General features: G+C 38.8%; 2 protein-coding genes and 1 long non-coding RNA gene across 4 annotated transcripts; 1 reads left to right on the plus strand and 2 right to left on the minus strand.

Annotated features, from left to right (window-relative positions):
* The first annotated feature begins 832 nt into the window (after positions 1-832).
* Positions 833-1,494, plus strand: LOC103418632 (uncharacterized). Its single transcript, XR_526784.4, has 2 exons — positions 833-1,114; positions 1,264-1,494. It is a non-coding gene; the product is annotated as an uncharacterized lncRNA (long non-coding RNA).
* Positions 1,495-3,356: 1,862 nt separating this feature from the next.
* LOC103419992 (INCREASED PETAL GROWTH ANISOTROPY 1-like protein 1) lies at positions 3,357-7,308 on the minus strand. 2 transcript variants are annotated; one of them, XM_029099628.2, is made up of 5 exons: positions 6,649-7,308; positions 6,188-6,504; positions 5,946-6,057; positions 3,738-3,869; positions 3,357-3,642 (listed from the first exon to the last, which is right to left on the minus strand). In XM_029099628.2, the coding sequence occupies exons 1-5, from the start codon at positions 7,243-7,245 to the stop codon at positions 3,601-3,603; spliced, it is 1,200 nt and encodes a 399-aa protein (XP_028955461.2). In that variant the 5' UTR covers positions 7,246-7,308; the 3' UTR covers positions 3,357-3,600. The 2 variants fall into 2 exon arrangements, with proteins under 2 accessions (XP_028955461.2, XP_028955460.2); XM_029099627.2 differs by having other exon boundaries at positions 3,357-3,649; positions 6,649-7,303.
* Positions 7,309-11,228: 3,920 nt separating this feature from the next.
* On the minus strand, positions 11,229-14,368 carry LOC103407654 (pyruvate decarboxylase 2-like). Its single transcript, XM_008346549.4, has 6 exons — positions 13,738-14,368; positions 13,072-13,235; positions 12,239-12,889; positions 12,037-12,154; positions 11,755-11,943; positions 11,229-11,573 (listed from the first exon to the last, which is right to left on the minus strand). The coding sequence occupies exons 1-6, from the start codon at positions 14,263-14,265 to the stop codon at positions 11,403-11,405; spliced, it is 1,821 nt and encodes a 606-aa protein (XP_008344771.3). The 5' UTR covers positions 14,266-14,368; the 3' UTR covers positions 11,229-11,402.
* Between the last annotated feature and the right edge of the window lie 1,302 nt (positions 14,369-15,670).

Below are 15,670 nucleotides of genomic sequence, written 5' to 3' on the forward strand. Positions count from 1 at the left end.
GCTTTCTGGTTAGACGATGGGGCCCACTGCCATGGCTAACTGCATAGCTTTCTAGATATACTCGCTTCTTCTGCTTGACACGTGTTTAGCTATTTAAAAACATTTTTAAATTTTAAAAGCACATCTAAACAAGTTCTATATTAATTCTGATTAACAATCTAATATAAATAGGATAAAGCTAGAAAGAGTATACAATTTACAAACTAAATGATATATTACCAATAGAAATTAGCACATTCATCGACTCTTAAGTAATAATCCAATTATCGATTTTATATCATTTAGTTTACAACATTTTATTTACAATTTAGTCTCCCTAACATTACCCACAAAAATATCTTGATAGCTTTTTAACTACAATTGTCCCTAAAATTGACCTAAGTCATCACCTTGGTTCCTGATATTTGAAATCGATAAAATGAATCTTGAGTTTGTCCATCATTAATCATTTGAGTATTTTATGAAAAATCTCAATTAAATAAAAAGAAAATGACAATGATACCTCAATTTTTTGTCAAATCATTTAAGCCCATTTTTATTAAATTGAGAGGATTTTTGTCATTTTGATCATTATTTAAAATTAATTTTTCATGGAAAATTGATTATGGACAAACTCAGGGACCACTTCTATTAATTTCAAATCTCAATGACCAAAGTGAGTAGTTTTCTTTTCTCAAACATTGGAAAATGTAGAAGGATCATTTTTAGGTTTGAATTTCAATTTTTACAAATAATAGAATAATTTACATTAAATTCATCTAAATTACAGAAAAGAAATTCGAAGACAAAATCTCAAGTGCAAGAGCTACGTTTGGATTTCCTCCGATGTAATCGGAATAATAATTACGGGCCGAAGCCCAAGCAACAACAAAGATCTATTTATTTAGAAGATGGCCCAATAATGCCCTATAATTCTCACCTAGCTCGAGCCCATGTCCGTCCGATTACATCCAACGGCCCAAAATATAGCTAGGGTTTTGCTCATAAACGCTAGCACCTCGCTCCCTCACTCCCACAACGCATCTCCCATTTCTCATCCGCCGGTTCTCATCGGAGGACCTCCAACAAATATCGCAAGGTTTTCCAGTCTCGCTTCGCCGCCATGAGAGCCAAGGTAACAACTCCTAGCTGTTTACATTTCTGCATCCTCAATTTTTAGCTTTTCCGAAAAGTGCTTCTGATAAGAGATGAGCTCCCAAACAATGCCTTAGTTTCCGATCCTTGAATTATGAAGCTGAGATCATTTGTGCCGTGTGATTGCAGTGGAAGAAGAAGAGGATGAGGAGGTTGAAGAGGAAGCGCCGAAAGATGAGGCAGAGATCCAAGTGAGGGCAGCAGCTGAGTGTAGCTGTTCGCATCGGGGTCCTCGTGTCCTTTTGGATTTTGTCAGACTTAGCGGTTTGTTTAGAATTAATGTGAAACCTTTGGCGTTCTTATCTGTTTATCTTTGCTGCACTTCTTAATATTTAAATGGAATTTGACTGCTTTTTATGATTGCTTTGGGTTGATGAAATTGTGGTTTTACTTGTTGTTTGAGTTGTTTATGTTTTGCATTGTGGTTTATCTGAGTAGAATGTTAAATTTTGGGGTTGAATTTCAAATTGTTTAGTTAAATTTGGGAACCAAGAAAACCCATTTGAATTTGGGGATAAAGTTGAGGGTTTCTCAAATTTGGCAGAGAGGTTGAGGAGTTTTCAAAATTTGGGAGGTTTAATGGAAAGATTGAAGGGTTGGGTTTTTTTTTTTATTCTCAAAGATGGGGAAGTTTTAGGGAAGGGTTAGGGTTGGGTGAAGGCAATCATTGATCCTTCCTACATTCTTCTCCAAACTTAAATTTGCGTGAAAAAAATATCATCCAACCCTAACTCTTCTCATTTTTAAGAAATACAGATTTATATAAGGTTGTTGTGCATGGCAGCATTCATTCAGGTTTGTTTAGGAGGATTGTTGATTATCCCAATTATGTTTTGAGGAAATGTTTGGTGACCATGGAATGTGTGGTCATCCACCATTAGATTTGACCATTGGTGGAGATTAAATGAATGAGTTTTTAAATCTCAACTCTTGGTATACAAATCTAAAGGTTGTGACCATGAATCCTTCATCAGTGACCATCTTATATTTGCATCTTGAAGAACTGGCATGCTTGCCTGTGGTTGTATGCAGAAACTCTTGTGTTTGGTTGGTGTACAGCGTAACTAGTCCAACCATGCTCATTAACGTCGGAGACATCTGTGGGACGTGCATATGGTGTAGAGGCAGAAATTCTAACGTTTTACACCAGACTAGCTCAACCCTGTGGTTCAGACAAAAAAAACCACTTTATCCCACCTCCTTGATTTTTCTCGTTCACATCTACCTCATTTTTGGTCCCACCCTCTTTTGTTCGAAAATCTGACTTGGCCAGAGAGAGTTCGATAATCGGACCAGGCCAAAGAATGTGGGTGGCATCAAAGAGTGGAGTAGGTGTTAGCCTGGCAATCAGGGGGATGGGGTAGGGTGGTTTTTTGGTCTGGGACGTAGGGTTTTGGTTTCTACACTAAAATTTCTATCTTTTGAGTCCCAAATATGGAGTGTTGCTTTTTATGTGTGGTCGGATAAGTGGCGTGGTCCACTAGCTTAATCTAGTATTTTCTTAGGATTTGGAGACTGATACTTCGAATTTTGAGTAAACATAGTGGATTTTGATTTAATGAAGAGGGTTGACGATGATCCACATTGTGTTTATATTTAGTGGAGAATTATTGGCCTATGGGTGTTATGTAGAAGGATTCATGATAAATATTGGCCATTCACGAACTCCCTGCATTAGGGTTCCACAAATTGGAGCGTATGACTTCAAATACAGGGAGTCCTGTTCTTGCGAGTCATTGGAATGATTAGATTCACCTGTTGGATCCCAGAACTCTTAGTCTCAAGAGAATTGGTATAATCTTGCTGGAGAGGAATTTGATACAGATCTAGGCGGTGTATCACATGCCTTGTTCCTTCTCTTCCACATTCTACATGTAATGAATGAGCAGTTCTACACTTTCATGTCTTCCTTTTCATCAAACGATGCTAGACGCACCACCTCTTTTCTCATTTTTTATTTCAGCTATCTTACTTGATGCAGATTCAATGTGGTTCCGAAATCTGACTTGCATCATGTGAGAGAGTTGTGATAATAGTTGGTAAAAGAGTTGGTGTGTTTAGTATTATTCATTCTGATTATCTGTAGTCATGTTGAATTAAGTAGCATCAATCAGAACTTGTTTACCCACTGGTTTCATTATGCATCAATGTGATCAAGGACTCTGGTGGTTCGACGGAAGACGCCCTCCACTTCCGGCGTCCTCTAAATCGGAGAATTTCCCTGAGTGAATACCTCTCGAATCCATGTTCAAATTAAACCAATCTAGGAGTTTACCAGTATAACATTTTCAAACACATTTTATGTTGGCCATTTTACAAACACATTTTTTGCTACTACTAATCTGCTTACACCCCATCGATCAATTTCCGGGTTCAAGTCACTTGAACCCGGAAACGCGAATTGAACAAGTCTATATAGAGCGAGCTAAATCGTGCCATTTCGTTTACTATTTGTGCGTATCTTCTTTAGTTCCTCAAACGCGAGAACCGTCTCCGAATCAAAACCACCTGCAAACTGAATTTTGTGTGTGAGTACCTGGTTCAACAAGTTAACAAGTAGGGCTAGAAATTTGGAACTGCGTTTGTGAAGAGCGCTTCACTACCTGGTGCACCCGGAAAGCGAAACGGACTCCTTGAAGCAGGAGACTTTCTTCTCTATGACATTCGCCAGACTCCACATCTCTAATAATCCTCTTCATGTATTCCTTGGCTAGCCTTAGTGAGCTCAGTTTCATCTGCAAGTGGTCATGTGTACAAGATATGCAGTTATTATCAATCCATGGTTTTTGTGGAAATGAAGATGTTTTCAAATGAATGTGTGTGAATCCATCCCCTTGCTTCAAATCCACTCCTTAACTGTTGTCGTTAGCACTTTGAAACAGTCGTGCAATGCAAAAAAACTATTTTAGAGTGCTAATAACATTTGTCGCGATCTACGATGCATAGTTCGTAGACCAGTGAGAAATGTTGTCAATTCATGTTATCAGTATTCTGACTTTCTAGCTTCCACATTAATATTAATCAGTTGAAAATTGTAACTCGATGTGGATTGCTTAGCTAGAAGGTAGATATTTAGTCACTTAAAGCTCTAATTATTCTGAATTTAGTACCATGTTAATGGAAGTCAACAGTAAACATATAATTCACTCTGATATAAATTATTGAGAAATGCTAGGAACTCTTTTAAAGTGAAGTTTTTCATGGACTCTCTGTCACCTCATAATTTAAAGTTAATTTTTGTACCAATATTATAAAACATTGTATCAAAACATGAGGTGGCAGAAAATTCAGGAAGAGTCCCACTTATAACCTGTTAATATTTCTCTAAATTAGGGTAAATTACATAGTAGCTCCTCAGGTTTGAGGGTAAATTACAACCCCATACAACAACTTTAAAACATTTCACTTTCATACATCCAGTACCATTTTATTTCAAAATAACACCTCCGTTAGATTTTCCATCCATTAGTCTGTTAAATGCTGATGTGGCTACCATATGTACTGATGTGGTTGTCACGTGGAAAAAAAATATTTTTTATACATTAAAAATATTATAATATTAACCCAATTAAAAAAAAAACTAGAAAATCCCGAAACCCAGATCCCTTCCTTCCCCCCCCCCCCCACCCTTCTGCAACTCCCAAAATCCTCTCTTCTCCCCGCAACCCCCAAACCCATATCCCCCATCTTCATCTTCTTCCCTACAACCCAGAAATGATAACCTCCCACCCCACCCCACCTGCGTCCCTCACCCCAAAACCAGAAACCCAGAACACCCATGCCCCCCTAACCCACGACCCTCCCTGTGCACCCCCTAACCCGCGATCCTCCCTCCCTCCGCACCCACCCTCTTTCCTTCTCTACACACCATCCAAACCCAGATCCCCTTTCTTCCCCCTCTTCTCTCTGCAATCGCTTCCCACTATCCCTCACCCACCCCCCCCCCCCAAACAACCTTACCCCCCTAAGCGACCCACATACCTACAACAACAAAAAGAAGAAGAAGAAGAGGGAAGAAGAAGAAAAAAAAGAAAACCCACATGGCCCTGCTGCGACCCGCGACCCATGACCCACGACCCACCTCCCTTCCTCCCGCTCCGCCGCAACCTGCGACCCACTTCCCTTCCCCCTTCCCCGCGCAACCTTCCGGTGACCTTCTCGCGAACTGGGCTTTTTTTTTCTTTTTTTTTCTCCCTCTTCTTCTTCTTCTTCTTCTTCTTCTTGCAGGTTTTGGGGGGGACGAACTGGGGATTTTTTTTTTCCTCCCTCCTCTTCTTCTTCTTCTTCTTCTTGCAAGTTTTTGGGTTCTAGGTTAGGGATAGGGATGTGGGTCGCTTGGGGGAAGGTCGCTGGGGGGTGGGTGAGGGATGGTGGGAAGGGATTGCAGAGAGGAGAGGGGGAAGAAAGGGGATCTAGGTTAGGGTTTTTATGTTTTTTTTTTTTTAATTGGGTTAATATTATAATATTTTTAATGTATAAAAAATATTTTTTTCCACATGGCAGCCACATCAGCACAAATGTGGTACGTCAGCATTTAACAGACTAATGGATAGAAAATCTAACAGATGTGTTATTTTGAAATAAAATGGTACTGGATGTATAAAAATGAAATGTTTTAAAGTTGTTGTATGGAGTTGTAATAGACCTCAAACCTGAGGGGTTACTATGTAATTTACCTTCTAAATTATTATTTGAATGATTGCCAAATTAAAGCTATTGGTAAGCCATAGTAATCAGAGGCCGCAGGGGACCTTAAGCCATAATGGTAAACAGTAAAACAGTAATTAATTTGGTAATCGCTCTCTACATACCTGACCCATCAGCCCTGTGTCCAGCATCCACTCGCATGGGATCTGAAAATCCCTGTATCTCTTGCTGGCACTCTCCCTTGTTCTTTCTGTGCTGCTCACACTTCTTTCCAACCTGCAAAACCGGATTTGTGACGTTAAACGAGGCGTTATTCTAAATTACTGCTCCGGTCAACTGACCTAACCCGAATCCGTAGTTTCCGATATCAATGGAATAGTAATAAGCTATTGTACTCCATGCTTGCCTGTCTTGTAATGCTTCCATTCTTCTCAGAGCAAGGATTGATGGCTCCTTCATGTTGTCCTCAAACGATGAGGCTTCGTTTTTCAGATTCCTCAGGTCTCTGTAGCTGAAAGCGGCTTCTCGCAGCGTGTCTGCTTTTCGTTCCGGCCACTGCGGGAAGTGCTTCAGCACTGCTCTCTCATCGACTAAAGAAGATAGCTGCCGATCCAGCCAGTTCACAAATGCTTCCACATCTGCAATGTTTGTAAATTTTGCAGACTCGACCTCACTGATCAAAAAGTTTACGAACTCTCCTTGCGTTTCGACCTCCGACTTTATCTGTCCATGAATGTAGAAAATAGCATCAGAAAAATTTCTGTCTGTATGAGTTATGGAATAAGAAGAATAGGGTTTGCTATAGGGAAGTGATTCCCGCAAACACGTTTTCTACTTGTGCGGAAATCATTTGCAATATTAACTTACAGCTAAAACATAAGATGAACGGTTTTCGATTTCTCCTATCATGTTCTTAGTAAGTGCAAAAACATGAACTCCTGCAGGGTTGGCCTTGTTCTCCATGTGTGCATCTTTCCTTGTAAGTGAACGGTACAGCTCAATTACTTCCGGGACACGTCGCACTCCTCTTGACCCGATTGATGATTTTGAGGGCGGAGGAGGAGGCGGCGGTGCTGGGGCTGACGGCCCTTTATTTTCCTTTACCTCCTTGAACAAAGTAGGAGGAGGAGGAGGCCTTGGCGTTGGCGTTGGTAGTGGTGCATTGGTTGGTAACAATCTTGCTGCCGTTCTTTCCTTTGTGGCTTCTGACTCTGTGAAGTCTACTTTCGGATTCGGTTTCTCTGTCGCTGGAGTCTGCTCCAATGTGCTTTGAAACTTCTTCCAGAGCACAGATTTCCTCTCATTGTTGTGTGCTTTGAGGGAAGTTATTTGAGCTTTGAGACGACCAACTTCTTGCCTCAACTCATGGTTTTCTTTCTCCAACGAGCCGTTCTTTTCTAGAGAGGCTTCGAGTTCTTTCGTGAGAAAGACGACGATCTCGGAGCTTTCAGCTTCTTCTGGCATCCTCCTTGTCCGCTCTGCTTTCAGTGGAAGAAGATGGGAAGGGGTGGCAGATGAGTTGCTGGGTCGTTCCTTTTTATGTTATGTGGTATTACTTTTGACGTAAGGTTTGGTGGGTTCACGTAAACCTGACGACTGATGCTCTAGACTCTAGTGACTAGTTTATTAGGGCAACAATTGTTCATTAACATTAGTTTTGTTTTTCTTTTCTTTTTTCATACAAGCGATATTCGGCACATAACCTCGAATGCAAAGTAATTTTTATTTTCATTCTTTTTTTTTTATATATATAATCGATATAAGAGTGAGGAGAATCGAATGCATAGCCTCGAGTAACTGCTCTTAAGACTTGGATACCATAGTGCCCGATAAGTAATATGGAGCCCGATAGGTAATATGGTTAGGGCTCCTATCAATTACAAATGAGTGTTATGATTGTTTTTCTTTTATTCTCTCTCCTCTTAGTTTCTGCTTATCACAAGTGGAAGAGACGTCATTAAAACAATGTATTGGATGTGTGAGATATTTTGTCTTAAGTTTTACATGAAAATGTCATTTCCATCATATTTTACCTGTAGATTTGTGAAGCTTCGGCCTGAATAGCGAATGGTACATGATTGATTGCCAACTAACAACTTAATGCTCATTAACCAACTTCTTGGACAAGTGTTTGTTGTCCAGGTAGCCTCAGGCTGGGATGTTGAAATCATTAGGTAAATCTTAACTAGCATATATATATAGGTCGGTTGACATGCCAATTGATATAATAATCCTTCGAGAGATTATTACAAAATTGAATGCCAATTGTCTATTCTTTGCTTGTGAAGCAAACCGAAAGCCAAAAAAAAAAAAAAAAAAAGGAAGGAGAAGTGAGAGCAACAGAGAAGGATATATGCTGACAGTCGAAAATTAAAGAAAAAGTAAAAGCCTTGATATTTACAGCCTACCAGATTCAGATCTTCCCCTATTTCTTGCTTTATTTTTCATGTCCTTCCTGAAAAAAAAAAAGTAAAAATAAAATGGGGTGGGGGTGTCATATTTCTGTTTAAGGGTCACATTTATCTGGAAATTCTCGTGGCATGACAAATCTTGCAGGATAGTTGCGGTATATGAGTGGTGACTGGCTGTATCATTTCCATTGAGAGGCTACTTACATCATGCAATTATCTGGCAATACATTCGTCACATGAAAACACCTCGCATTTATATTCTAGTAATATAATAATATTTATTTGGATATCATGGTTTATGACAAGACGATAATTTAAATTATTCTAATTTATAATACAAAGAACGAACATATTGTTCTAACCAACTAGCATAATTCACGTCTAATTTAGGTAGCAAATTTTGTTCATTGCCACAACTGTATTATCATGGTGATGAACAGTAAATCACTAAGGCTGAACAGAAAGGTAGCTCAAAATGTTCACCTAGAGACTTGAGGTGTAATTACTTGGCATGGGCATAATCTTTAAATATTTTAAAAGGGTTTATAATATATTCTTCTTCTCACTGATCTTAGCGCATGTCCTTCAAATACAACTTTAATTTCTAGGGGACCCCATACCCTATATTGCCCTTGATCAAAGTACCCTACAGGTAAGGGAACCTTAATAGAGAGAGAGAGGGGGGGGGGGGGCGTAGATAAACGACTTGTTCAAGGCTCAAATCCGAACAAGTGTATTGATTTGGAGAAGGACTTTACGTGGCGTTCTTTTTCAATAACACAATGATAGGTGTAAGTTTCTATCTACATGATATTATATTGTATTGTTAGTACAAGCAATATGATGACGATGAATTCGTGCCATGTAAAATGCTTTTAAGGCCATCTCTAACTGAGGGCTGGCCAGATGACTCATTTTAACCCTCTGGCTCTCCAAGATTCCCCAAGATATTAATATTTTAATAAACAGTACAGGGCCATATTTACCTCCATCTCCAACCGAGGGTCAAAGGGCCAGAGGGCTCGTTTTAGCCCTGTCACAAAAAACCGTCTCCAACCGAGGACCAAAATAATTTATTATTTAAAAACTACAATTTATGTTGTATAATTTGTATGTTGGTTAATGTTATTTAATGTTGTTTCATATTGTTTAATGTTGTTTCATGTTACTTAATTTAATTTAATGTTGTATAAATTGCCTAGGAAGTTATAGGAAAAAAATAGAATTGAAAAAAAATATGAAACAAATTTTGTGAAATAGTAGGAAAAAAAATGGAATTTAAAAAAATATGATACAAATTTTGTAAAATAGAAGTTATATGAAAAAAAAAATATGAATCAAATTTTGTAAAATAGAAGTTATAGGAAAAAAATAGAATTTAAAAAATAATTGAAACAAATTTTGTGAAATAGAAGTTATAGGAAAAAAATGGAATTTAAAAAAAATATGAAACAAATTTTGTAAAATAGAAGTTATAGGAAAAAAAATAGAATTTTAAAAAAAATTGAAACAAATTTTGTAAAATAGAATTGAAAAAAAAATATGAAACAAAATTTGATTCATATGAAAAGGAAAAAAAAGGGAAAAAAAGAAGTTTAAATTCATATAAAAAAAAGTTAATACAATGGCTACTAGCCGTTATATTAAAAAAATTTCAAACTATTAGTGTCGGTTATATTAAAAAAATTTCAAACTATTAGTGTCGGTTATAACCGACACTAATAGTAATTAAAAAGAATTGCCTTTTAACCGACAGTATTAAAAATCTTCTTTAATGATGTCGGTTATAACCGACAGAAATGGGAAAACTATAAAAAAAAATAGCCAACCCGAGGCCGGCTGGCTGGCTGAAAGCAGCCAGCCCTTTGGCCCTTTGGCCCTTTGAAATTCCGTGAGGCCCTCCCAGATTCTCGAGCCCTGTGGCCTAGCCCTTGGTTGAAGACGATTTTAGGGTTATTTTCAGCCATGTGGCCCTCTGGACTCTTCGGTTAGAGATAGCCTAAGCATTATTGGTCAAAGATGGTAGAGGATATTGAGAAACTAGGTAGCAGTGAGTAGGTGGAGAATTTATTTGGCGGACATACATGCCCCAAATTAAGGGAAACAGAAAAATCAAATTTGACTCCCCTACTTAAACAGTTCTAGCAATAGCTTGTACAGAGTCATAACTCAGTCTTCCCTCAATGAGGAGATCCTTGCATGCAACTAGGGGAGAAAAACTTAGGGTTACAAACTTATCGACATGAGTATGTATGATGACTATGTAACTAAAGTATTGATACTATCAATAATATGAACGATATGTCGATAGTCAATAACGTGTAAATACACTTGTTGAAATTGACCGAGCGAATAATCACCTAATTAGGAAGTCTAACCTCAAGTTTTCTTCATCATCTTATAGCACTCATACATGATCCACTAGTGCGACTCGCATATACTCAATGACACCCAAATCTTTTACCCTGCTACGACTGCCCACATAAAATAAACAAAAATAAGAACAGACCAATCATACAGGCTGTTTTTTAGGCATATTAGTAATATCCAGGTGGGTTAGTGGATTGGTATGTTAATTGGGTTGACCACATTACAACAAGCTTTTGGTGTCACGAAAGCAACACATTTTAAGGTGTACAACAACCTCGCAGCTTAAATCTAGCTATGTATCCTGCAATTTATAAACATATTTAACACTACTAAAAAACTCGGCACTGTGTACAGACTTGGAATTGTGCCCTACATATGTTTAACACACCAATATTTGTGTTTGATAATAATATGGAACTTAATTTTTTCCCCTTTGGTCCATGGCAATTGATCTCGTTTATTAAAAAGGGTGACCCCAAGCCAATGCAGTCTTACCCTTACTTTGCAAAGATGTTGTTTCCACGACTCAAACCCATGACTTTTCTGTTACAAAAGAGCAATCTTTCCATTGTGCCGAGACTCGCCCTCTAATTGAGCTCGTTTATTAAATAAAGGTTCCAAAACACAGGAAATGATTTGAGTGAAGCAGAAATAATTCCAAGTAAATGAGAAAATCCAGAAATTTTGATATTCCTTCACGAGTAGAAACTAATCTAGAAATACAATTCTAGGATATAATTTTGCCCTTATTCTAATTTAAATAAAATAATTCAATCTACTAAAGTACTAAGATCTTATTCTAATTTGGATTTTTTGAGATCATTCTAAAGCATGGCTTTTTTATTGAGGATTTGGCAGGCGGCTATTGGCAGAAGAGACCCTTGATCCCCATTCAAGCAGCTCTTTGCTTGTGTCATCCTTGTGAACAATCACTTCAATGAAGCACAAGCAGTCTTTCTTCTCCCCAGTTGCTGTTGCAATCGCTTCCGTTAGCTCCTCCTCGGTACGAACCTGAGACCGAAAAAGAAAGGAAAAAACACATACATTAGGTCATAATTTACTTCTCCAACTCAACATAGTCTAACAAAGCAAGTCCCATGCTATTCGCGCTCTCAGTTTGTCATCCACTCCTAATCTGAGAGTGAGAATAGCAGCTGCCTTATTCACCCTTGCTTTTATATCGATCACAAACCTTTGTTGTCCAGCATTTTCCTTCGCCGTTATGGATTGCATCCACCAAACCGGTGTAGTTCCAGTTCTTGATCACATTGTAAGGCCCATCATGGATTTCAACTTCTATGGTGTATCCTCCATTGTTTATGAGGAAGATGATGCTCTTTTGATCGCATCGGATCATCGTTGACACATCTTGTGCAGTCACCTGCCATCCAGGAAAATTTTTACATACTGAGACGAATCAACCACTTTTCTCTAAAATATCAAGTTTAATCAACGCCGGTTGAAGCATTTGAACCTGGAAGCTCCCATCACCGATGCAAGCAATGACGCGCTTCTTTGGAACAGACTGTGCATAGCCAAGAGTTGCACCAACAGACCACCCGATTGAGCCATACTGCATCTGGAACTCATACCTACAACACCAACTTTTTCTCTCTAATGAGACAGAAAATAAAAATCCTCATATCACATAGATAGGGTTTTTGTTGCATGCTCACCCACATCCTTCCGGCAGTTTCAGTTTCAGGCAGTTGAACCAAGAATCACCGGTCTCAGCAATAACCGCGGTGTCAGCTGAAAGCATTTTCTGAATGTGCTGGAACAGAATGTTCACTCTCAGAGGCTCATTAGGCTGACATTTGGGAGGCTGGCCATTTGGGACGAAGATTCTAGCGTAGTTTTCGTAAGCGCTTGTGTTTTTGGTGACCCTCTTCGCAAGTGCCTGAAGAAAGTCCTTCATTAGGACACACCCAAAAGAAGGGCCATTGCCAACCACCACGCTATCGGGCTTCACAATGATTGCCTTCTCCTTTTTGAGAAGGAGAGAGTAGCCAACCGAGCTGTAGTCATTGAAGGTTGGACCGGCGAACACGTATGCATCAGCAGACTCCACAATCTCACCGCAGTAGGCGGTGCCGACTGCTCCCCAGTATATCCCGATGTAGCGAGGATGTGTTTCGGGGAAATCCCCTTTGGCTGATGGCATCACAGAAACAGCATAGCCACTGGCATCTGCAAATTCAACAAAGGCTTCATGAGCCTTTGCCGCTCGGAGCTTGGGTCCTCCAACCACAACTGGCTTCACTGCCTTGTTCAAGAAGGCAGCTGCCGCCTCCACAGCGGCTTCTAGCCCCATCGTGTTGGTCATTCTGTACCATGAAATAATCAAATTGTCATAAAACTACATCTCAAGGTAAAGAAAGAGAAAAAATTTATGTTGCCAGCCAGACTGTCAATCAAACATGTTAATTGACAGTCTACGGCATAACATGTTTGATATACGGCAACCGAACTCATAAAAACCACGAAGATCAATAAACAAATAAATTACCTAGGTGAGATGCAAAATTTAATTGGCTCTCTGCTAAAAGTTGGATGTGGAATGGCAGGCAAGTTGCAGCTGATGCTAATGTATACAGGCCTGCTTTCTTTGAGAGCAGTAGAAATGGCTGTGTCAATCTGTTCATGTGCATCGTCCAAGTTGTTCACCACAGCCTGCCACAGCAAATAACATAAACAAGAATTAATACATAATAACATTAGACAAATAACCCAAGTCCAAATTTTTCCCAAAAAATAAAATAACACAACAATATTATATTATAATAAATCCAATTCCTAAATAGATCAAAGCACAAATATATTATAGGCTTAGCCAAAAAATGGTCTGTGAAATTGTCATAACTCTTCATTTGCTCCATGAGATTTAAATCAATAGAACTTGTTTTGAGTTTGTCCACCATCAATTATTTTGGTCATTCCATGAAAATTTTTCGTTAAATAAGGAAAAAAATCATCCCCATGAAAAATCAACTTCGTAGATTCAAGAAATAAATATGCAAGCCAAATATAGATGTGGGTTGGATCAGTTGGTCGAGGCAATATATGCCCTCTGCTCACACTGAAAAGTTTGAATGTCTTCCTCATAAATTAGAGTAGTTTAAAATATCACATCCTTCAAAACGAATAAGGGCAAATCAAACAGTTGGGGGCTTACTTGATAGCAAGTGACAGTCTGGAAGCATCTGAGTTCTTGGCTGAAATCCGGCAAGCCAATGGTGTGGTGAAGAATTCTGTTGGTGCCATAATCATTTGTGTTAGGCCCTCCAACAACACAAATAACAGGAAGGTTCTCACTGTAAGCTCCAGCAATGGCATTGAGAACACTAAGCCCACCCACGGTAAACGTGACAACGCACGCCCCCACGCCACGGGCCCGGGCGTACCCATCAGCGGCGTACCCGGCATTGAGCTCATTGCAGCAGCCGATGTTGGTGAGCCCCGGTTCAGCAATGAGATGGTCTAGTAGGGTTAGGTTAAAATCCCCGGGGACAGAGAACACGTCCCCCACCCCGATCTCCACCAGGCGGCGTGCTAAGTGGCGGCCGAGAGTGGAGTCAGCAGAGGCGATGGCGGAGGGAGGGTGGGAGGAGTCGTAGATGGTGGTAGCACTGTTTTGGGGAGGGCAACCGACGCAGTTGTTGGCAGGTTTTAACGAGTCTAGGGAGCCAATGCTGGTGGCCATGGCGGAAAAAGGAGAGCTCGAAAGCGGGGTTTGGGATTCAGGTTCTGTGTTTTGTTGATCGAACAAAAATGGGAGAAAGGATTGGATCTTTGTGGCTGTTGGGAGGAGGAAGAAGAGTAAGAAGGATTTATATACAGATTTGTTTTGGAGGTGAAATAAGTTGGTGGGTTTCTTGGGGAAGGGGGAAGAGACTCATTTGGGGTTATGTATGGTAATTCAGTGAGTGCTAAACTAAAGGAGAAAAAAATAATTTGTGATTTTAAAGATTAATATGATTTTTGGTATGGTAGAAAGAAATAATTTGTATATGTATCGATACTTAACATGTAACGTAATAAGACTGTTAAATTGAATCGTATATATTTGTTTTTTCTGGACCGTTATAAATTAATTGGAATTGACAGTAAATATTTTGGTAATATACCTTGGTACCCAAGCCATTTCCTTTTTATTCTTTTGGATTAATCCCCAAGTCATTTCCTAAACGTCCATAAATACACGGAACATCCTTTAATTCCCTAATCTTTGCAATATCTGAAAATTTATTGCCATTAGAAGAAAAAAAATTAAAAAAGAAAGGATATGCAGTTACAATTAAGAATTTAAGAGCTATGAAAAGTGCTTAAATTCGTACGGACTGTGACAAAAATTGCAACCTTTTCTCATGAGACTACCGAAACTTTAACTTCGAAGGATATGAGCCTATGCCTACTAGTTTTGCACTTACCATTCACATTTGAAATTTCATATTCCTTTTACCATATGAAATGCACTTGTGAAACTGCAACAAGCAAGGGATTTGGAAACTGCACTTATGAAATTGAAGTGGAAGCATTATTAGAGCATCTCCAAAAAATTAGACGATTTCTTGAAACAAATTTGTACTTTGATAGTTGATGTGGCCATTTGCCTAGTAAAAATATGTACCCTTCCAAAAGATAAGCTAAAATAGATGAAGTATTTATTATTTTATTGTATATCTACATGACGTGACATCAAATCTTCTTCTTTCTTCTTCTTCTTCTTTTTTTTTTTTTTTTTTTTTGGTTTATCAATTAGTATTTTGTTTTGCGTGTAACATGAATTATTTAAATTGTAACTTAATCAATCTTAAGACTCATCTAAAAATGGTCTCACAAGTTCTCAGGATCTTAGGAGAGCTCTACAGGAAAGTGAGCAAGTTTGCTCCCCACCATTCACCATGAACCCCCCCCCCCCCGGTGCAAACATCTTGATTATCCGGCATAACCAAAATGATAAAACGACATGTTGCGAGATGTCTTGTATATGTTGTCGTTCAGTGATTAGTTTTAAATTAGATTGGATAACTCAAAAGATTCAATGTGTTTAAACGCAAATAATTGTCAACTTTAAAATCTTGTCCAAATTGAAGGTAGAAGATGAA

Source organism: Malus domestica, chromosome 03, assembly GCF_042453785.1.
Source record: "Malus domestica chromosome 03, GDT2T_hap1".
In the NCBI taxonomy this organism is placed as follows: Eukaryota; Viridiplantae; Streptophyta; class Magnoliopsida; order Rosales; family Rosaceae; genus Malus; species Malus domestica.